Source organism: Syngnathus scovelli, chromosome 10 (assembly GCF_024217435.2).
Source record: "Syngnathus scovelli strain Florida chromosome 10, RoL_Ssco_1.2, whole genome shotgun sequence".
Lineage (NCBI taxonomy): Eukaryota > Metazoa > Chordata > Actinopteri > Syngnathiformes > Syngnathidae > Syngnathus > Syngnathus scovelli.
The window spans coordinates 7,137,419-7,158,070 of record NC_090856.1 but is presented as its reverse complement, the minus strand read 5'-3'; the positions used below and the strand labels follow the sequence as shown (position 1 = coordinate 7,158,070).

At 40.0% G+C, this 20,652-nt stretch overlaps 7 protein-coding genes across 7 annotated transcripts; 4 read left to right on the top strand and 3 right to left on the bottom strand.

Moving 5' to 3' along the window:
* The first annotated feature begins 27 nt into the window (after nucleotides 1-27).
* On the top strand, nucleotides 28-2,745 carry samd13 (sterile alpha motif domain containing 13). Its single transcript, XM_049721958.1, has 5 exons — nucleotides 28-183; nucleotides 631-739; nucleotides 940-982; nucleotides 1,665-1,776; nucleotides 1,863-2,745. The coding sequence occupies exons 2-5, from the start codon at nucleotides 712-714 to the stop codon at nucleotides 2,004-2,006; spliced, it is 327 nt and encodes a 108-aa protein (XP_049577915.1). The 5' UTR covers nucleotides 28-183; nucleotides 631-711; the 3' UTR covers nucleotides 2,007-2,745.
* uox (urate oxidase) lies at nucleotides 2,725-5,309 on the bottom strand. The gene is made up of 8 exons (XM_049721936.1): nucleotides 5,156-5,309; nucleotides 4,830-5,042; nucleotides 4,286-4,402; nucleotides 3,835-3,913; nucleotides 3,569-3,755; nucleotides 3,356-3,479; nucleotides 2,971-3,054; nucleotides 2,725-2,899 (listed from the first exon to the last, which is right to left on the bottom strand). The coding sequence occupies exons 1-8, from the start codon at nucleotides 5,174-5,176 to the stop codon at nucleotides 2,822-2,824; spliced, it is 903 nt and encodes a 300-aa protein (XP_049577893.1). The 5' UTR covers nucleotides 5,177-5,309; the 3' UTR covers nucleotides 2,725-2,821.
* Nucleotides 5,310-6,123: 814 nt separating this feature from the next.
* Nucleotides 6,124-8,796, top strand: dnase2b (deoxyribonuclease II beta). Its single transcript, XM_049721930.2, has 6 exons — nucleotides 6,124-6,355; nucleotides 6,476-6,650; nucleotides 6,879-6,957; nucleotides 7,520-7,681; nucleotides 7,853-8,050; nucleotides 8,162-8,796. The coding sequence occupies exons 1-6, from the start codon at nucleotides 6,261-6,263 to the stop codon at nucleotides 8,494-8,496; spliced, it is 1,044 nt and encodes a 347-aa protein (XP_049577887.1). The 5' UTR covers nucleotides 6,124-6,260; the 3' UTR covers nucleotides 8,497-8,796.
* Nucleotides 8,797-8,944: 148 nt separating this feature from the next.
* rpf1 (ribosome production factor 1 homolog) lies at nucleotides 8,945-12,574 on the top strand. The gene is made up of 9 exons (XM_049721923.2): nucleotides 8,945-9,280; nucleotides 9,511-9,567; nucleotides 10,174-10,254; nucleotides 10,341-10,436; nucleotides 10,517-10,670; nucleotides 10,976-11,058; nucleotides 11,196-11,377; nucleotides 11,466-11,592; nucleotides 11,728-12,574. Exons 1-9 carry the CDS (start codon nucleotides 9,044-9,046, stop codon nucleotides 11,767-11,769), a joined length of 1,059 nt encoding a protein of 352 aa, XP_049577880.1. The 5' UTR covers nucleotides 8,945-9,043; the 3' UTR covers nucleotides 11,770-12,574.
* Nucleotides 12,055-13,283, bottom strand: LOC125969888 (guanine nucleotide-binding protein G(I)/G(S)/G(O) subunit gamma-5). Its single transcript, XM_049721959.2, has 3 exons — nucleotides 13,069-13,283; nucleotides 12,784-12,928; nucleotides 12,055-12,703 (listed from the first exon to the last, which is right to left on the bottom strand). Exons 1-2 carry the CDS (start codon nucleotides 13,147-13,149, stop codon nucleotides 12,803-12,805), a joined length of 207 nt encoding a protein of 68 aa, XP_049577916.1. The 5' UTR covers nucleotides 13,150-13,283; the 3' UTR covers nucleotides 12,055-12,703; nucleotides 12,784-12,802.
* Nucleotides 13,284-14,116: 833 nt separating this feature from the next.
* spata1 (spermatogenesis associated 1) lies at nucleotides 14,117-16,910 on the top strand. The gene is made up of 12 exons (XM_049721821.2): nucleotides 14,117-14,179; nucleotides 14,273-14,379; nucleotides 14,468-14,585; nucleotides 14,688-14,741; nucleotides 15,110-15,467; nucleotides 15,557-15,695; nucleotides 15,772-15,832; nucleotides 15,906-16,023; nucleotides 16,086-16,211; nucleotides 16,297-16,472; nucleotides 16,578-16,676; nucleotides 16,761-16,910. Exons 1-12 carry the CDS (start codon nucleotides 14,117-14,119, stop codon nucleotides 16,908-16,910), a joined length of 1,569 nt encoding a protein of 522 aa, XP_049577778.1.
* On the bottom strand, nucleotides 16,908-20,471 carry ctbs (chitobiase, di-N-acetyl-). Its single transcript, XM_049721921.2, has 7 exons — nucleotides 20,301-20,471; nucleotides 19,094-19,232; nucleotides 18,376-18,584; nucleotides 18,137-18,308; nucleotides 17,974-18,071; nucleotides 17,654-17,815; nucleotides 16,908-17,326 (listed from the first exon to the last, which is right to left on the bottom strand). Exons 1-7 carry the CDS (start codon nucleotides 20,421-20,423, stop codon nucleotides 17,138-17,140), a joined length of 1,092 nt encoding a protein of 363 aa, XP_049577878.1. The 5' UTR covers nucleotides 20,424-20,471; the 3' UTR covers nucleotides 16,908-17,137.
* Nucleotides 20,472-20,652: the final 181 nt, after the last annotated feature.

The following is a 20,652-nucleotide window of genomic DNA, read 5'->3' as shown; positions in this document are numbered from 1 at the left end:
CAAAAAAAAATCAAACCATGAAATAAACTTCACTTCCCATGATTCTCCAGTGACGTGGGCATGGGAAGCTGTGACGATAAGCAGCTAGTTGGCTTTGATTAATTTGTGATATTATCAAATGAATATCTTGCGTTTTTTGCTGGTGAAACACCACGGGGAGTCGGGAACTTTTTGTCGTCACCCGTAAGTTGTTTAACTTGGACGACGCGTTATTGACAAAAAAGGCGTCATTCAAAATGTGTTCGATTTTGTATTAGCAAAGCCAGCTAACTGTCCATGTTAGCTTGATAAATACGAAAAGGCAGTATTTGACTTTCGCTTTCTAGTTATTGTGATCGTCTTATCATTTGAGCTGCGTTGTATTTTGCTATTAAAATTACTCGACACTAATGGAAAAGCGTTAGGGTTTCCGTGTGTCTATTTTATCATTATTTTCAATTCAACCATCATTATGAAATGTGAATTTTAAGGGCGTCATTTTCACACTCTACAGTTGTTCCGATGGTCGAAACTTACATAATAGCAGCTTTGTTAATACTCTTCCCGATCCATTTGCATGTCTTTACTTTTGACATTTATCACCTGAACACTTGTTCCCTTCTCGTTTTTTTTTTTTTTTTATTCTAACAGAAACGTCGAGCAAGACTAAGAAAGGAGGATGTTTATCCTGCCAACCCTACTTTAAGATCAACACACACTAAAAACAATCTGATGAAAATTCATTGCAACGTTACTGATTGTAAGTCCAGTGCATTCATGTTGCTGCGTAATAGTTTATAATTGCTCAATAATGGCTGAATGTCTTTCGCTTCTGCCTGCATACTGTGACAACGAAGTGTGGACTTATTGTTTGAGGCGTATGCAAAATAATTTAAAGTTTGAGAGTACGTAGGGGTTGACTGATATTTCACAATGTATGTATCCTATGTTTTGTTGCAGCCGTCATGGAAGACAAGGCAAATGGTTCTGTTGACACCAAAAGGTACAGTCTCAGATAACTGAGAAGAAAGAGTGCTTGTTTTGTAGTCAGACGTGTGGCTTGACTTGAGTAAATGTAAAAAGTAATTGCTCTGATATTTACAACCTGAGTATTCATTGGAAAATTTCAATACTGTGTATGTAATGCATATTTTAAAACATATTTTTAATGGCACAGAAATTGTCAAATGAACAAAAATATGGAGAGGAAAAAAGCTAATTCAAATATTGCACAACAATATCACTTTATAACAATATTTTTAAATAGCTGTTTTTTAAATAACTAAAGCAAATTCAACCATGAGAAATGGTCTGAGGTGAACTTTGTGTTGGCTTAGACCTGATTTAGGGAAGAGAACCTTTTCTGTATAAACATTTAATACACTAAGATAAAAAACAGCTTTAACCTATAACCAGATTTTTTTTTTACGTAAAATAAGTCTTTCACCCTTCCACCCTGTAAAAAAAATTATGTTTTGCATTTGAACTCTGCTGTGCAAGTCAAGGCACTACTCGATTTTAATTTTCCAGAGCACTCGCAGAGAGTACTGAAACCTTAATTTGTGTACATTTCTGTTTTTTATATTTTGCACAGTTCTGTCTTTAATGATGATTCACTTGTCTGCATGTTTTTCAGAGTATGTTAAGTCTTGAATCTTGTAATGAAAAATATAGTCTCTCTGCAGCCCAGTAGAGAATGGCCAGCTTCCAGATCCAGCCAACTGGGCGGTCGCTGATGTGGTCAATTACTTCAAAGCGACAGGGTTCGAGGAGCAGGCCACAGCATTCCAAGATCAGGTTGAACTTGCCGATCGCCTCCCTTTTGACTTCAAGACAACTAACTTGAGTGGCAATGAAAATAAAATGTCTTCACTTGTTGACAGGAAATCGATGGCAAGTCATTGCTCCTGATGACACGTAATGATGTGTTGACGGGCCTGTCGATAAAGCTGGGCCCAGCCCTAAAGATTTATGAGTATCACGTGAAGCCGCTGCAAACCCAACACCTAAAGAGCAACGCCTGTTAGCACGTCACCAGGAGCTCGATATTCTCCCACCTCAGTGACAATCGACGACTCCCAACCAGCTATCCGTTGGCAGAGACTCCTCTGGCCGTATGGCACCTTAAAACTGGATCAGTTTCACAATGTTTTTTTCGAAGTGTGCAGGACCCCAAACACGGATATGGGGTCTAATGAGCTGTTTAGCTGTTTTTATTTCTGCTGCTTCAGATTTGTATTTTAATTTTTATTCGTCATGTTTTATTTAAGATATGAATTCTTATTGAGGATGGTTTAACATCTAATTTGTTTGTGTAGATTGTGTTATGTTTGTGTGAGTGTCATGAACTTGTGATGGTTTTAAAAATTGTACATAAGATGATATATGATTGAAAACACTTTGATATGGCAGAAATTACAGATGTGGTATTGTTGAATATGTCCTAAGAAAAAGAAAAAAAAGTCACATGCATGCTCTACAATGCGCTGAGTCCATGCCTTGCCACTTGGCTGGAAATATGCAGTTTTATATTTTCCCCAGATACAACAAGACAAACTCAAAAGGTCCTGCTCGGTTCTTTGGAAATAGAAATGTGTGTATAATGATGATGTCCCTACTTGCCTGTGGTGCTTCAACTTGTTTGAAAAAAAAAAAAAGACTAATCAGGTGTGCGTGTGGTTTTGACCTTGTGCAACACTGGATGGAGTTTGAATATTTCACTCAAAGACTTGCAATAAACGGTGCTCTTTTCTCACCAAAGAACAACACGTTTATTAGTGGTTGTTACTGAGACTATAAATCATCAATGCCGCCAGCATATTATGTATTTGTGCTTATGTCTTCACAGCCTGGCGTGCTTCCTACGCAGTGTCCCTGTGATGTTGCCCGAGGGGTTGTCAAGAGGAAGAAGAACCTGTGTCTGTAAAAAAAAATTAAAAAAATCTCAGCTAACGAATTAAATCACAATTGACCACAACCAAACTCACTTACTTCACCCTTATTCTCAATGCCCATTCTTGTCATGTCGATTGTGAAGTAATGTTTGTTGGGCATGATAATCTCAATTTCCTCCACCTGTAAGTGGATACACACATGAGGCGGGAGACAGTGACTGACAGTGATCTTTGGTTTTTTTCTTACAGGCACTTGTGTCTCTATAAAGTGGCAGAACCATGTGATTTCGTCAAAGAAAGGTAATGATAAAACAGCCAGCAATGTATAATGAACACTAAAGGGCAGAGGGCACAAAGAATGTGGAAATAGCAGAAATATTCTTTATTGGTAGTATTGTTATATTTAAAAATTTATTCAAAAGTCTAGGTTCTAAAAGTTTATTTTTGTTTCGTGCTCTATAATTTGTGAAATGTGGCCTTACCTCAGGAGTCCGAGTGAGGACCAGGACTTGTGTATCATAAAGGGTCTTCTGCACAGAAGGCGAGAACTCTCCATGGTCAAAGGGGCCTGCAAACTTCTCAATGATCGTATCTTTGACACATTTCCTATCACAAGAAGGCTGAATTTAGATGACATATCAAAGCAGTACATTGCTTCATGTATGTAATGATCCAGAATTGGATAATTTTATTACCATACAGCATTAAAGTTGACATCTTGAACCTTGTTGTAGCGCCACCTAGCACAGACAGTGGTGCAGAAACACCTGTCCGTGGCCTCTTGCAGTGTGGTAAAGCGGTCACGGAGGAAACCCACAAAACCAGATTGAGTGGTTTTCAGCACCTTCATGTCCTTGAGTCCACCGTGGACCACCGGAATGCCTGAATAGGGGATAGTGAGAGAGTGAGTGAGGGGAGTGCCAATCACAATAATAGGAAATAAAACAGAAAAGTTAATTACCATTGAGATGTTGTTCGATATCGCAGAAGCGGATGGCTTCCGGGCTGTTAATGAAGGCGTGGACATGTTCAACTCCATTCTAAAAGAGGGAAACAAAAATTTTGACTTGATTTGCAAGTTTCTTGATTTTCCATTTTGTTTCACTTTCATGTTTATTACAATGACAAGTGTGCAACTCTCCACCCTCTGTGTTGTCTTTGTGTTAAAATAGTACCCAAGTATACAGCACAATTACTCAACAAACCTTTATTGGTCTGTTGCCATAAAGATTTGTTCATGATTATTCTGAGAACGATGCTCAAATCATTTATCTCAAAAGTTAATCAATGTGGGTTTTTGATAATACCAGAGTTATTCATTGAAAAAAAAGTGGCTTTAGATCGTGATGACAGCAGAATAAAAACACTGAAGAAAACCAATGAGTTAACCATAATTATTTTGTTTCCCTCACCTTTTCCAGCCTTCTCCATGGTGCCTCCTCCATGTAAATTTTGGCCCTCAACACATGGTTGAAAGAAGTCAAGAAATGGTGACAAAGATCCAAAGAAAACTGCTCAATAGTCTTCACCTTAACACAAAACACAATGTGAGGTAGGTCATATTTTTACACAGTACACATTTACTCCCAAAACCACAACCACAAATTAATAATCTGATTTAATATTCTTTGTGGGGACAAAGCGGTAGAGAAAATGGATGGATGCTTGTATAATTGAATAAATACATAATGCCATTAAATACAATGTTACAACAGTATACTACTAGTAAAAGTACAAGACTCAATCAATTCTACATATGTGTTCATTTTTGGGAAAATGTACATTTGGTAGGGTTTGTGGTTACAGGTTCTACCCCCCCATAGAGAAATGGCTCTAGAATGCACCCATAATTTTTTTCAAAGTTCAGTTCTTAAAGTCAGTTTCACCAAGCAACCTGAAATTAGTGTGAATCCGCAAAAGTCAAGAAAGAATGGTGGGTTGCGATGGTTCACCTACCTCCTTCAGTTTGGCCAAGGCATGGACGGTGTTTTTGATAGTGTCAGTAGGTATGATGTCCGAGTTGTCTCCAGTGAGATAATCCTTACGTGACTTGAGAGTGAGCTCCACATCTGCCTTGAGCTCGATGATATCATGTTGGTCCCCCTGTCTCCTGATGCACAGCACCTTCACGGTGTTCTTGCCGTAGCCCGTCCGCACAAATTCAACATTCTGCCACATGTGAACATTGTCATTGAGTCCAGGGATGGTTTCTACCTTGGAAATTGTCTTAGCTTCTTGAAGGTTGCAGGATAGTCTAATGAAAATGTGTATAGAATGGTTACCTGATTGGCAGAACTTGCCATGTTGTCTTCCCTTCAGCTGATCGTCAACCAGTGGCACGGTTTTAGCAAACAAAAAAAACTTGCTTGACAGGGAGAGGAGGTTTTGAAGAGGAGGAGTCTTCATCTTTGCCCCCTGGACATCAGAACATTCTTGAGTTCCTCTTAACTGTCATTCACACACTGCACAAATAAAGTCCCATCCAGAAATGTTGGAACGACGAGGTCAATTCTTTGTTGTTTACTGAAGATATCTGAGTTCCAGATCAAAAAATGAATATCGGACAAAGGTTTAAAATTTCAGATTTCCATCCATTTTCTATACCGCTTGTTCACGGGCGTGCTGGAGCCCACCCCAGTAGGGGACATCCTGAATCGGTTGCAGGGCACACAAAGATGAACCGCTCTCACACTCCCAACTTGGGGCAATTTGGAGTGTCCTACCATGCATGTTTTTTGGGATGTGGGAGGAAACCGGAGTGCCCGGAGAAAGCCCACACAAGCACGGGGAGAACATGCAAACTGCGCTCAGGGCGGGCCGTAGGTGGAATCCAACATGCACCGTCCTAACTGTGAGGCGGCTGTTCTAACCACTGATCCGCCATTTTCAGATTTCATTTCTTGGTATTTACAACTCAACGTGTTACATCACTCCACGTGCTAAAACAAAAGAAGAAAGAGAGCACTTTTTGTTTGGAGTCACCCATTTTTCAAATGACCACATGTTTTCATGTGAATAACATTTATTTTTTGTTGGCATAACCCTTACTTGCAATAAATGCATCAAGCCTGTGACCCTTTGACTGTGGCATTCATTATTAGAAATGCTTTTCCAGACCTTTACTGCAGCCTTTTTCAGTTCTTATTTGTTCTGGGGTTTCCCATATAGAATGAAGTATTGTAAACACCTCCCAAAGTATTATAATTACTACAGAGTCAGCCAAACTTGGGTCATGGGACTCATCCGCTTCAGTTCCCCTTTTGCATTGTGTTGGAGCTGTGCAGTAACCACTTGCAAAATGGTTTTCTCATCGGCCATAGGTGCAGAGGAGGTTTAAATTTGTGTTGCGGGGGGAGTCGACTCTGCTGAAAACCCCAAGAGGTCACAATGGCACCAACATCAAGTATTTTTATGCTTCTGGCCCTCGCTGTGTGTGATGCTGCTATTTCCTGCCAGAATGAAGACGGCCAGCCTGTCGATTGGTGAGGCAATTCATGCATTAATAATATCCTCACTCAGTCTTAATCGATACATTTCTTGTTTTGTATATTCTGAACATTTGAGTATATTTTGTCATGAAACCACTGTCTAATCTGCTGCAGGTTCATCATCTACAAGCTGCCAAAATACAAAATTGGCGAGGTGGGTAGCGGGGTAGACTACATGTACCTGGACCCCTCCTTAGACACCTGGCAACTTAGTAAATTCATGGTTAACACTAGTCAAGGAGCCATCAGCAACACCCTCAACCAGCTTTACAGCAAAGCCATTAACAAGGTGATGTTCTTTTTTTCCTTCATTCTTCTGTATTATACACTCAAGAACCACTTTTACATCTTAGAGGAAGCATTCACTTTTTTTAACAGGGAACTGTAGCTTCTGCTATAAAATGCTAATAATAGCACTTCTTTATACCATTAACACTGTAATGAAATATCTATCTAAATAGACAGGAATGGGACTTTTATATTTCGACATCCTGAAAATGTGCTGTATTTTCTGCAGTCTAGCGGCTTTGTTTATGCCTTCTACAATGATTCACCACCTCTACTCAAATACATGCGAGGATATGGACATACAAAAGGTACAGTAGACAAGAAGCTATGATTTTCTTGGGTGGGTATCCGAGTGGTTGGTGTTAAATAGTCAATGTGAAGAGGAAATTTCTGCAGTACCTTGGATCATTCGGAGGATTATTATGTTTTCCAGACACAGAAATAAGCTTCTAAATTTCGTTCTGGGGTAAAACTGTAAATCATCTATAACGTTTTGAAAAATAGGTTTTTAATTATGGCTGTTCCAGGAGGATTATATAAGACATGACAGCATTGTAGAACTTTTGAAAGAAATTTTGAAATATGTCTTTTGAAAGACATATTGGCTTTGATTACTGATGGTTCAGTTCATTCAAGGTAAATGGCATGCAGTTTTGTAACTGTCAGATTTTCTAACGTTAATGTTTGATTATGTTTTTGTTACCCAAGCTAAATGTTAAGCTATTTGGCTTGTTATCTAACCAACTATAACATCACCTTTTTTTTTTTAACCTCTAAAATTTGTATCCACGAATGCAGCTCTCCGTTTTTCAGTTTTTCCTGAACAGGAATGGGACATTCAAAGTTTTTTTTTTTTCTTGCTTCCAACAGGTGTACTGCTATTTGACTCTTCCCAGGGCTTCTTGCTGTCTCACAGCATTCCCCATTTCCCTTCATTCCCAGAGATGGGATACCTCTACCCATCCTCTGGCAAAGTCAATGGCCAAACAGCTTTGTGTGTTAGCCTCCACTATGACCAATTCGTCCATGTCAGTGAGTGAACACCGAAGAAAGAAAAGACCTTTTGCACGTCATGCTAAACAAGGAATGTACCCCACCTCCACACATACATTCTTAATGTTTTCTATTATCTTATCTGGACATCTAATTAGCCAATATGAATATTTGTTAAAGCTGGTTCTCTTTGATTTTTCCCAATGATAGCACAGCACCTGGTGTATCTTTTCCCACGATTCTACAACTGCTCCGTCCCTCCTGCATTTGCTAGCAAACTGCCTCAATTGGCCCAGTTATGTGCAGGCCAAAGGCCAGAAGCGCCTTCGGACAAGAGAACGGACCAACTCCTTTCTTTACAAGGAGAGAAGTTTTTCACTTTTGCCAAATCCGACCATTTTGTGGATGGTAAGTTACATTTCTTGGTCAGCGTTATGTACACTAATATCAGACAAATGTATCTGTACTATGCTTTGTTTTGTTTTGTTACCAAAACATTGATTTCTGCCTTCCATCCAGACATCTATACTGGCTGGGTGGCGCAGGTCCTAAAAGCGGACTTGATGACTGAGACCTGGCAGAGACCAGACCACGAACTGCCTTCCAATTGCTCCTTGCCCAATCACGTCATGAACATTAAGAGGATCCGTCTTCCCAAATCTGCCCCATTCCATTCCAAGTACGACCACTCCAAGTGGTGCGTGTCGTGGGCTTATGAGAAGCAATTGACCTGCTTGGGAGACCTGAACAGGGAGGTACTTCAAATGTGGCGAGGTGGGGGACTAATGTGCTCCAACAACACATTGATTTACAAGTCTTTTAGACCTGTGGTGGACTGGTACATTGGATGCTGATTTGAAGGCCATCCTTGTATTGTTTTGATTGTTAGGGTCAATGTCTTTGATTGTCTCTAGGAACCATGATCTATGAGCTTTAAGTTAATCAATCTGTCAGGTTCCTACTGTTGTTAATTGATCAATTGATTTTTAATATTTTTTTCAGGGAGGCAAATTCTCTAAATGTCACCTCCTGCATTCATGAAATTATGGTACAATTATAATTTTCTCCAAGACGTGATTCATCAACAATCAATTCACCCAATCGACAATGTACTTTTAAAATGAATAATAAATTATAATTGTGTCTAGGCCCAGTATCGTTATACTGTTTTGTGTTATTTTAGAATCAAATTAATTTGGTGAACCTGCTTCACCCCCATAGTTCAGTTCAGGCCGATGCATTTTTAGAACCTCCTCGCCACTAGGAGTCGTACATGTTCAACAAGGGAGCAAAGTTTGTGATCCGGATGTGAACGGAAGTTGCGGAAGCAGCTTCCGCAGCACGCCAGCATCCACGCGCGTGAAGAATATTCCCCGTCTCCGTAAACATTGCTCGGCCAATATGGATATCACTGAAGTTCCTGTGACGCGGAAAGGCAAAAGCAAGAAAAAGAAGGATACAAATGAAAAGGCGAACAGTGCGGAACAGACAGACAAGATGCAAACCGACGTCGTCGAAGTGAAAGAAGAGAAGACCGAGGCAACCATCGCCTTCCCACCTATGTTCAGTTTGTCTGAAATCAAGAATAAACAGCGAAGACACTTAATGTTTATAAAACACAAGCAAGAGAAAAGAAAGGTAAAGTCTGGGATTGCTACGTGTAAATAAGCATTCAATGAAAAGTCAAAATAAATTGTAATCTCCGACTTCTATGCGAGAAGCATAAAACCTTGAATGTGACTATACATGTCAATTTTCGAATAACACCAAACTAACATTCACAACTTTTCGCTGTTTGTTTACATTCTGTCGTCCTTTTGATTATCTTACCGATGTCAGTGCAAACAATGTTTCTCTTTGTATTTCAGCTAAAGCTCGAGCTGAAGAAGAAGAGGAAAAGACAAGAAAAACTATTGGGTAACAAGGTGAGTTTTCTCAGTTTTGGTATTCATAATAGTGAAATAATTCAGTGGCATTTCAGAGGTGTATAGTTGCTTGAATATTCTTGATACTGGGAAAAGTGTTAGGATTGACAAATTATTTTGATCGTATGTTGGAATGTTGACTATAATTATTAACTTTGTTAAAAGCTTCCACCTTACTTTGACTGGTTGAAATGTTCCACCTCTGAAGTTGTTGAAACTTTCCAAATGATGTGCAAACATTCTTGCTTAGTTAGTTATCTAAAATGCGCCACTAGTATCTGTTTCCACAACCTTGTAAAACAAAGAGCTGAATACTGATTAACCAGTTTGCACCCCCAAAACCTGGTCACTCTCTCCCTCTCGATTAATATTCCCTTGCAAGAGTTGAAAGTTAGACGGCTCTCAAGCACCTCTGTACCACACAGGGTGCTGATGGCTTTCTCCACTTGCAAGTGTAAAATGGGCAAACTCTCTCGTGTGGTTCTTGCATAAAAGGTAGAGTGGGGGAAAACTCATCAAATTGTAAATATATAACAATCAACATGTTATAATAGTAGGTTCATTTATGTTTGGTAGTCATTTAGATTGTTTCACACTCTTTTGAAGGCACCACCTAAACAGGTCCCCAAGACAATAGAAAACCAGAGAGTCTACGACGAAACAACAGTTGACCCGGAAGATGAAGAGGTATAATCATTCGTCATGCTCCCTTTAGTCTTCTCAGGTCATGTGATGAATTTGAGTTCATTTCTGTTATTTTGTTTCTTGTTTAGGTTGCATTTGATGAGGGAACAGATGAATTTTCTGCCTACTTCAACGGCTTAACGAACCCCAAAGTGCTAATCACAACGTCAGACAGACCTAGAGGGGTGAGCCCATTTCTGTCCTTCATGCGAACACTAATTGTGTTTTTCCCAAATTCTGAACGCCATCCCCGTGTTTCTCGTAGAGGACAGTAAAGTTCTGCCACCAGCTGGCAACCGTGATCCCAAACGCGTACGTCTACTACAGAAGAGGCTTGGCTCTCAAGAAAGTTATTCCCCAGTGCGTTGCCAGGGACTTCACGTTCCTTGTCGTCGTCAACGAGGACCGCCAAGTGCCGAGTATCCTTTTGCCGGAGAAGTGTTTGCCGTGTGCTTACGATGCACAATGGATAACACTGTTATGTGATTTCCGCGAATCTTTATTATTCTATTCAAGAGGTTACTGTCACGTTTCTTGCCAGATATTGTTCTGGCATGCATATTCTAATGCTTCACTCATTTTCCAGGTTCATTTGGCTGTTTTATAGCTTTTACAAATGGCGTGGTTAAAAATATATTACGATTTAACGTCATTAGCATACAATGAGGCACCATAATAAAAACAAAACACAAAGTATTTTATGTGCCTTAACTCTAACTCTAAGATGGTTTGGTTCTTTGTCACCTGCCTGAAGGACCCACTGCACACTTCAAGGTCAGCAGTGTTCGACTACGAAAGGAAATGAAGGCAAGTTTATTTTTCAGCATTTCAAGCGGTCATATCGTCTTTATTGCAGAGAGAGTTTCTAGAAATAGTTAAATCTTTTGTGAAATGGCCATGTTGTCCTTTTGCCAACACACGAGTGTGCTGTTGTGCATCTATAGAGACGAGGTAAGGAGCCAACAGAGCATCACCCAGAGGTGATCTTGAACAACTTCACCACACGTTTGGGCCACACCATCGGCCGGATGTTTGCTGCCCTTTTCCCCCAAAAGCCCAATTTTGTGGGTCGCCAAGTGGCCACCTTCCACAACCAAAGAGACTTCATATTTTTCCGATTTCACAGGTGAACGTCCGATGAGCAACTACACACTCTGTCCCTCGATTGGTGTGATTTCATGAACGCTTACCCTCTGATTATTGTGTATCTCAAGATACATCTTCAAAAATGAGAAGAAGGCCGGCATTCAGGAGCTGGGTCCTCGATTCACGCTTAAGCTTCGCTCTCTGCAGAAAGGCACCTTTGATTCCAAGTTTGGCGAGTATGAGTGGGTCCTCAAGGTAAGAGCGCACGTGTTTCATCTTAAAAAGTAGATGTTGGATTCATTATGGCAGTTCTGTGTTTCTATATTTGCACATACTTGACTTGGTCGCAAAGTTCAAAGGCCTCATCACGTGTTTTCCTTTTGTTTGTAGCGCCATGAAATGGATGCCTCCAGGCGCAAATTTCAACTGTGAAAACAAAATCATCTCTCCTCTGGTTATTACGCAAGGACTGATCCGTTGATCCCACAATTGTTTGCTTTTATTCAAAATGACTACATTGTGCTTATCATGGATTTTTTAAACTTATTGGCCAAACTGCTGACGCAGTTACCCGATACAGACAAACAGATGCTCTGCGTTTTCGTCACTCTCACTTGAACGATCATAAATACCGAAATTGGGTTAACTATTTGATGAGTTTTCTGATTGGTTTGTTGCAAAACAAAAACATTTATGAAAAGATAATTTTCAGAGAGCAAGAGGGAAATGTGTGAACATTTATTTTAAGTCAGCAATGGCCACCGCACAACAAGGCATGTTTGGGGGGTATATGGTTAGTTGTTATTTCTTATTACGCACAGAAAGGCCACAATTGACGATGCACACAACATAATGGCGTTTCTGGGTTAGAATCGGCGAAGCAGCAAAAGAATATCAGCGGCATAGAGGCTCACTTTGTTAGTTTTATAGTTGATGTGGGTTTTTTTTAATTTCTGACCTAGGAGTCTTTGATATAACGTCATAATTATCACATTGTGAGTTTACAAATGGGATGTGCAGTGGCATAACAATAGCCGCACAAAGCCTGTTATGTTACCATTGTAATTGAAATGGGTAATTTATTTATAGCCTGGAAATGTTTTCCAAACAAATATTTACTGTAATTATAACTGCACGACAGCGTACGTTCTGACTTGGACACATGTGAAAACAAAGGACTCCCCAACTCCTTATAAGTTGTTAATCATGCATAAAACTTGTCTTGTAAGTACCTGAAGATGTGTACTATTGTTTTTTCAGTTTTTTTTTTTTTTAACAAAGGTTAAGAATATATTTAGTTGCAAATTTCCCTAACACTCTTGAGGTGATTCCAGCCCATCTTCAAGACGCACCACACTCTAAAGACCTGTAGAAAATTTGCAAACGTGAAATCTTAGAAAAGAATTATCAATGTTGTTGAAAATGAAAAAACTGAGCGGGACTCACAGGGCCCAAGGCGTCGCCGTTATAGGAAGGAGCAGACTTTCTGAGGTCTGAACGGGTTATTACTGGAGGACATACCAGTGAGCAGCGGATCGTGCTGGGCGTTCTGGAGACAAAACTGCTGGAGGTCATTCGCGGCCAGGGACACCTGGTGATAACCCAAGATGAGCATTTACTTGATATCTTCAGAACAACCGAATCTATTAAATTCCAAAGTCGATAAAAGCACATTTAGTCGAACCTAAACACTGGAGAAACGCCCTGACTACCATTCGGCGTAGTTTTTACCTTTACTCGGCTCATTCCCGCTTCAAAACGTAGCTGTTGTACAATTTTCTTCATTGCTACGATGGTGGATGACCCCGACATTTTCGTTTTTATTTTATCGGATCGGTTTTAGTTTCTGGAAAATGAGTAAAAGTTAAGTTGCAAAAACTTGTTGACAAGGGAGTGACAAATCCGCTTCCGGTTTTCTGGGAGGTGTGTTTTGTAGTGGCGCCTTCAATGTCATGCAATACTGTTGGATACTGAATACTGAGTTCTGCTAAACAAATCGCTGGAAAAAAAATACGATTCACTAAGATGCTGATTCGATTTGTGTAATATATTATTATTATTTTCACAATGATGGTGTAGTTGAAACAATTCAGAGATTTATTGTAGTTTTTGAAGAGGAATGTATGCGTCGCTATAATTTCAGGCATTTTTGAACGCCACACTTGAACGTGGAAACTACAATAGCTCCCTCTAGTGGCGCAAATTATGACAATTGCACAAAAAATGCAGTGCAACTGAGCTCACCCTTCACTGTATATTAACAAAATAGGAAATAAATTGAGAAACGTGCAGTATTTATTCTTGTTTTGATACACTTGAAACGAGACAAATGTCCTTTTCCTTCAGTTTGTAACAACAACAAGACAGTGGTGGGAAGTACAACTACATTGCTGTTGCCTGTACTTAAATATATTTTTCATATATTTGTACTTAAAGGTATTTATTTTTATTCCCTTTTTTTACGTTTACCCTGAGCATTTGAAAACGCTGTATTAGAAAGTACACTCCTATTTTTCTGTGATTTATAAAATAAGACTAAGGGAAATCAAATCAAAACTTTCCTCACTAATGTGACCTTTTAACAGAAGTATCTTTTAAGTACAAGAGTGTGAACAGTTTTGCTAACTCTGCAACCAGAGCAACCGATGCTGGCACTCTCATAAAAGAATCTCTAGTGTGTGTGGAAAGCCACTCTTATGTCAAGTCAACCAACAAGAGGCCCACGCCTCCGTCGGGTCAAACACATCCTAAAAACTCTGTGTGAGGAGCTCAGTTGTGCATGACTGGCCGGATGAAGATGGAGCTGCCGTGTGAATCTGATAAGAGACCAATCAGTTGCAAGGTATGTTCATAATTGACGAAAGATAAATGATGTCATACTATACTCTGAACACTTCTCCAATGTTTAGTTTGGTTTGTGTGTGTATATGTTCAGTTTGTGGAGCTCCATGTTCTCTACGTACCAGACGATCAATGGAATGTGAAGCTGAATAAAGTTCCTTCAGAAGCCACGGAGAGTTTCATATCTGCAGGCTTCATCAGGTCACATTTTTTGTATTTTGGGGTTTAGGATGGAATCAATAGAAAATAAAATTGAAAAAGTTACGTTACACAAATTTTGCTTGTTTAGGGTTTACCCTGAGGTCACCCTGAAAGCTCTGAGAAGTGAGCTGGGGGAGCTTCTGGGCACAGACAGGAACATGGACAAATTTTCCTTCTTGAAATGCGTGGGCCGAAGCTTGGCTATGGTGAGTGTGTCTGATGTCACATGATGCAAGAGTGGTTACAGGTAAGCGTGTTTGGGGTGTAACGTCATATTTAACCTTTTGCTTTTTTTTGCTGTGTGCCAGGTCAAAAGCAAGCAGGAGAAGGATATAAAAGCCAAAACGTTCGCTCCACCGTATGTATGTAAAACATGATGAGTCATATTCCCATTTATTTATTTATCTATTTATTTATTTATTTATTCATTCATTTTTTAATATATTTTATTTTTTCAATAACCCCTGATTGATATTATTACCTACGCCAAGCACATGGTTGTTTTTTTTTGGTCTTACTACTATTACTACTTGTATTACTACTATTTTTTCTAACTTTGGGTATCCTTAGTAAATATTTGCTAAGAAAAAATAGATTGAAATCTTCTGAAGCAGGAGTCTATAAAGGCTGTAATGCCAACCAAGTTAAAAAAAAAGAGTTAAATAACAATAAAGAAAATCTTGATTTCTTTTCATTCTATTTTATGTTATGACTGTATACATGTTTCCAGGCCGCCCAGCCAGAGCTTTACCTGTTGCCCACAATGGAGAACCAGAGCAGCCTTTCCTCCCATTCGCTCAGCCCAGACACCAGCAGCAGCTCCCCAGACCCGCCAACCTACTACCCCCACAAGACGTGGGGCTCGCCAGCCGAGACAAAAGAGCCTGTGAAGTTCCCCCACATCCCCCAATCTTCCCACCAGCTTGTTCCCTCTTCTAGCTTGGAGGAGGAGGAAGAGCATGATGAAGAGCAGGGTTACAGTTCCTCAGAGGGAGGACATGGTGGGGAGGAAGAAGGTAATAAGATTGAGTGGCATGAGATGGGGGAGCGTGACAAGAGAAAGTCCAACAATCAACCTCAAAATAAAGGTGAGTCAAACATTAGGAGTAAAACAGTAGTCATCAAGTCACAGTAAACATTTGTATTGTTGCTCCCCCAAAAAAAAAAATGTAAAAAGGCGGCTTGGCTCAGGTGAAGGAGCATCCCCAAGAGGAAGAACCAACATGCAGAAAGAAGAAACTTCATCAGCAAGGAAGCAGAGCAGCCAAAGATTCAGGAGCCGTGGAGTCGGTGGAGGATGGAGATTCAGACAGGCAGTGAGCTGAGCCCTCACCTCACTGTACACTGCACTTCTATAGAGATCCATAAACACCTTCTGCTCTTCTATCGTAGTCTCGGAAAATCACGAGATTTGTTCACATTTCAGTCGTTCAGGAGTAAAACAACCAGTGGGGTAAGAAATTCATCTTTTGTTTTGGTCATGCAACTGTATAAAAATTCTTTTTTTTTTTTTCTTTGTTGTTAAGGTGGCAGAAAGCCCAGTTGTGCTATCCCGACCTATCCACTGCACCTCCCCACCACCTGGTTTAGACTTGACCATGACAACCCACAAACCCATTATTTCCGCCGTCATCCCGTCTAATAGTAAGTTGTCGTGTCGGAAAAACATATTAGGTCACATTTGAAAGAGTGTTTGTCTCTTCTAGGAGAAGAACTTATAGAGGAAATCAAGTTGGTGAAGGAGGAAAGGAAACAATTAGAATGGAAAAGACAGGAGTTGCTCAGGAAAGGCAAAGATTTGTTGGCCCAGAACAGGCACCGCAGGAACCAAGGTGGTGGAAAACTTAAGAAGATAACCAAAAGGCAACAAACATGCACAGTCAACTTCTGTTTTGTTCTCTTCCACTGATTTTCAAGCCTGTGACAGCTGGAAAAAAAAGTATTTTGATACCAAGAAGGCCACTGGACCTTTGGAAGATGCGCTGAGGAATGTCAGGCAAGAACTGGAGACATTCTACGACAAGATCCTGCAACAGCTCCATGCCAGAGACAACAGAAGCAAGCCGCAAAAGCAAGGACAAGCCTCTGAAAAGGTACGCTGAAATTGATTGCAACAAACGTTACAATCTATGTAGTACAGTACAGTACATCGTAAATGTAGTTTATTTTGTTACTAAGTTGGCAACACGTGTGTTTAGAATGAGCTCATCATTCAGATCCTGACAGAGACCCACGACATCGACAACCTGAAAAGGATGGTGGAAGATGCCAAGATGAAGCTGGTGACTGAGATAAAGGTAAATCTTCAAGTAAAAAATGCTTCATATAGTGAAACATCAGTGGTCCTTCACTGAATGTTATGTCAACAAATGTTTCCGTAGCTGAGGAAACAGGCTGCCACTGAACTGAGGGCACTGAAGGCGGAGCTGGCCCAGAAGAAGAGTCAGTTAGTCCGTCAGGGGCCTGTGACGTCGCTAAGCTTTGTGAACAGCACTCGAGACAAAACAAAAGTCCAAAACAGCTCCAACTGAGGAGGGCTTTTTTTTAAATTTTATTTTTTACATGGCATAAAAAGTGAACACAGCTGGAATGTTTGACACCAAATGACATTTAGCAAAAAAAAAAAAAAAAAAAAGCAACAATAAAGCCTGCAGTGCAAGTATTCGTCTGAGGACTGAAAATGTTTTACGGCCACAAAGGTTCACATAGTAACAACGCAGCCGCTCGAAATGTCTAGAGCCCGTAAACTTTGGCCCAACTAGCATCCAAAGAGAGCATTCCACATCAATGCGCTCTGCTGCCTAGCAACCGGATCGTCGCTGTAGTCCAAAATGTTGCCATTCCACATGCCCACTCCTCTCAAACCTTTAGATTTCACAAACTCCGTCTTGAGGCAAATACTCTCTGGGTCATCATATCGAACTTGGTGAAACTTTCCTTCTGGGTCCTGCAAAGTGAGGGCAAAAAGCTGAGGTTGACTTTAAGATGAAGGTTTGACCGCTGTTTATAAAGCAGAGTACTAATCGGACAGAAAAAAAAAATCTGGGAATCTGGATTTTCTGTGGCACCATGCTGCCTTTTACTGGTCAATTTTGGTACTACAAAAGACTTTGGAGTTGCAGGAGGAGACTTGCTATTGTTAGTGAAGTTATGGTTATTAGGGTAAGTTATGTCCTCCTGTGTTGAAGTACCTGTAAGAGCAGGTACATGCTCCCCTTGGTCATGTGTGGAGTGGTTTGAAATGAAAACACCTTAAAGCAAAACCAATGCATACCCAGTAATTGAAATAGGGTGCTTTCTGCTTGTCGTCCCACAACCGTCCTGACAACGAGCTGCCGACCTGCGTCATGATCCATCTGTAGGTTTTCTGTTTTCCAGCAGCATCGCTACATGGAGCGCCACGGAACGGCACTTTGGCAATAGAACAGATGCCATCCTGGTGCACGGAAAGATTGTACATTTGCACTTGAAGAGGGCAGTCTTTAGCAAAAGCACCTTCTAAAGTCTAAAACAATGAAATATAATGCTAGGCATTTTTAAATATAAATATATTGCTAAATAATCATTGGGCAACACTAGTTTAATGACTCCTACCTGTGAAAGGTTGAGACAAGGGTAGTCATAGCCGTACCATGGCACACCCATCACTAACTTCTGCGGAGCTATCTTCAAATTTAAATATTGATCATAGGCTGGAGAGAGACAGACGATAATTAATGAGTTAAGTTCAACCTTGACACTCAAGTGCACCACAAACCATTAATAGTTTGGTTAAGGGGGGCGTTGGCCATGGCGATGCAGTCCCCGAGTATTTGGCTCTGTTCGTCGTAGGACATTACAAAAAGCAAATCGCAGGATTCTGCAATGGTGACGTAGTCATAGCAGCGCTTGTCGATACATTGGGGTGACCAGGCAACATCGAAGGACACCTAAAGAACAGAATTTGGTCAGCAGTGGAGGTTACCGGTGTATCACGGGGAACAGTAACATGGTCACCTGAGAACCGGGAATTTCCCTGTGGAAAGCCTCAGTGGTTTCTTTGACCAGGTCTGTTAGGGCATAGTACTCAGACGACCCTTCGTCCACTGCTTGTTCAATGTCGATGTTGATTCCATCCATGAACTGACATTTGGCCAAGTTGACCTTCTCAGTTATCCAATCTGTCCTGTTCTTTTGGTCCACAATGTAAGCGAGCCGAACGTCACCTTTATGAAAGTTGGCGCTAATGAGCACTGAACCGGAATTGCGACTTTACACTGGAAATAAATTGTTAGCTTACTAGCATAATTGCCAAAGGGCCATTCTACTAGTGATGAGAAAATGAAACTTCAAATGTGAACCACTTGTATTTTATGAATCCTTGAGATGACACTGTTGGTTTAAATACAAAGGTTTGAGACATGGCAAGTCAGTGTATTTTACGCCGAATGTTGAACAGAGTGCCAATTAGAAGAGTTAAAAAAAATGCAACAACTGGTTCATGAGGCACATTTGAAGCTTCATTTATCTATCACTGCTTTCTACCAAATTGGGCACATTTGCAGCCCCATGAAATGCAATAAATAGATGTGTGATAAAAAACTGTAAAATATTCCTTTTCTTTTAATCAAGTTAAGTCTATTGCACATTGAACTAATTGCATATTTAATTAATATTAAAAGATTAATTCCTATTTTCAAAATGTATTTTAGGCTAACAATGTGTAAATAAATACCTTTAAGTACGACCCGTGCTCCTTTCGAATGAGCGTGACACATGAGCTCCGCGTCGTATTTCCCAAATGTTGCCACTGTCGTCACCACGCTCCAGTTATATGATTTCCAAGTCTTTCCGCCCACGTCGAACACAAACACCTGAGAGCACACACACCAAAATGTCTTTTGTACAAAATTATTTATATTTATTTATGGATAGTAAATTATGCATATTTAGAACACCTCTTCTGAGTTGAACTTGTTTTCCTCAATCAATACCACGGGATCATCTTTTGGGTGAATCAGGAAGTGAAAGCCCCTCAAAAAGCTGAGTTTTAATGTTTGATATTTATTACGCTTGTATGTAAAAGGGATTTAAAAGTATGGTGGCACAGAGAACTACACATCTGCCTCCTAGTTCTGCAGTTGGGAATTCAAATACCAGCTCAGGCATTCATGTGTAGGGTTTGCATGTTCTCCTTGTGCTAGTATAGATTGTAATGATAATAAGTGGTATAGAAAATGGATGGGTGGAAATTACACAGGTGGCTTTATATCTCCCAAGCCACGCTTATTTTTTTAAAATCTTTTTTTTATATAGCACATTGGGTTATTGAGCTGTTTTATTTTTTTGTTTTTAAATTTGACCTATACAAGCTTCTGCAATTCAGATTATTACCATGCATAGTAATGTATAGCTAGGACGCTTCAAGGGAAAAAAAAAAAATCAAAATCCACGTAATATGCAATTTATTACATATTAGTTACATAATAATTACTTATTGTGAGAACCATTTTGTGACCACGTTTGTGTAACGTTCTCAGGCGTACACCAAGAACTTCCTTTTTTTTTTTTCCTATGCAAAAATTGTGTACAATATTAATCACGCTTGGAAAAATAGACATTAAAACAACATTAACGTTTTGAAAACTGGATGAATATGACATTTTCATACAAACGTTTGATACACTGCTGCGATCAGATTTGATCCGATTTTGATATCGGGAAAAACAACTACGACTAAGTAAATATATCTCATCAAGGCAATGAACAACACCGTTTACAAAGCAGAAAAACTCTCTCTAACGCGCATGTTTTATTCGAACTATTTGTCACGATAGAGGACATCGTAATCTCGCTGTAAGGGATTCTGTGAGGGGATTATCACAGGAATTGATCATTTGATCAGGATATTCTTGAGAGTTTTAAGGGTCCAGCAAAAGTACCTCGAAATCTCTCTTGTCGCGTATCTGATGGCATAATTCGGCTTTCTCACACGGACACGGACAGGCGTCTGCCAAACCCAGCAAGTTTATTGACGATAAAAACACAAGTACGAAGGGTGACATTTTAAATCAAACTTCCGATAAAAGCCGAGACACACTCGGAAGAGTTCGTGCCCTATGGTGGCTGATGAGGGACAAACTTTTATCCAGCGTATTCCTGTACAAAACAAGACTCTTGATAGACAAAAAGTATGTACTATACTTATTTTTTTTTTTAGCCTAACTTTCACCACTTATATGTAAGCCGGCTACAGTTAAATTTTGTCTTAGGAAAACAAAACTGTCACAAGTA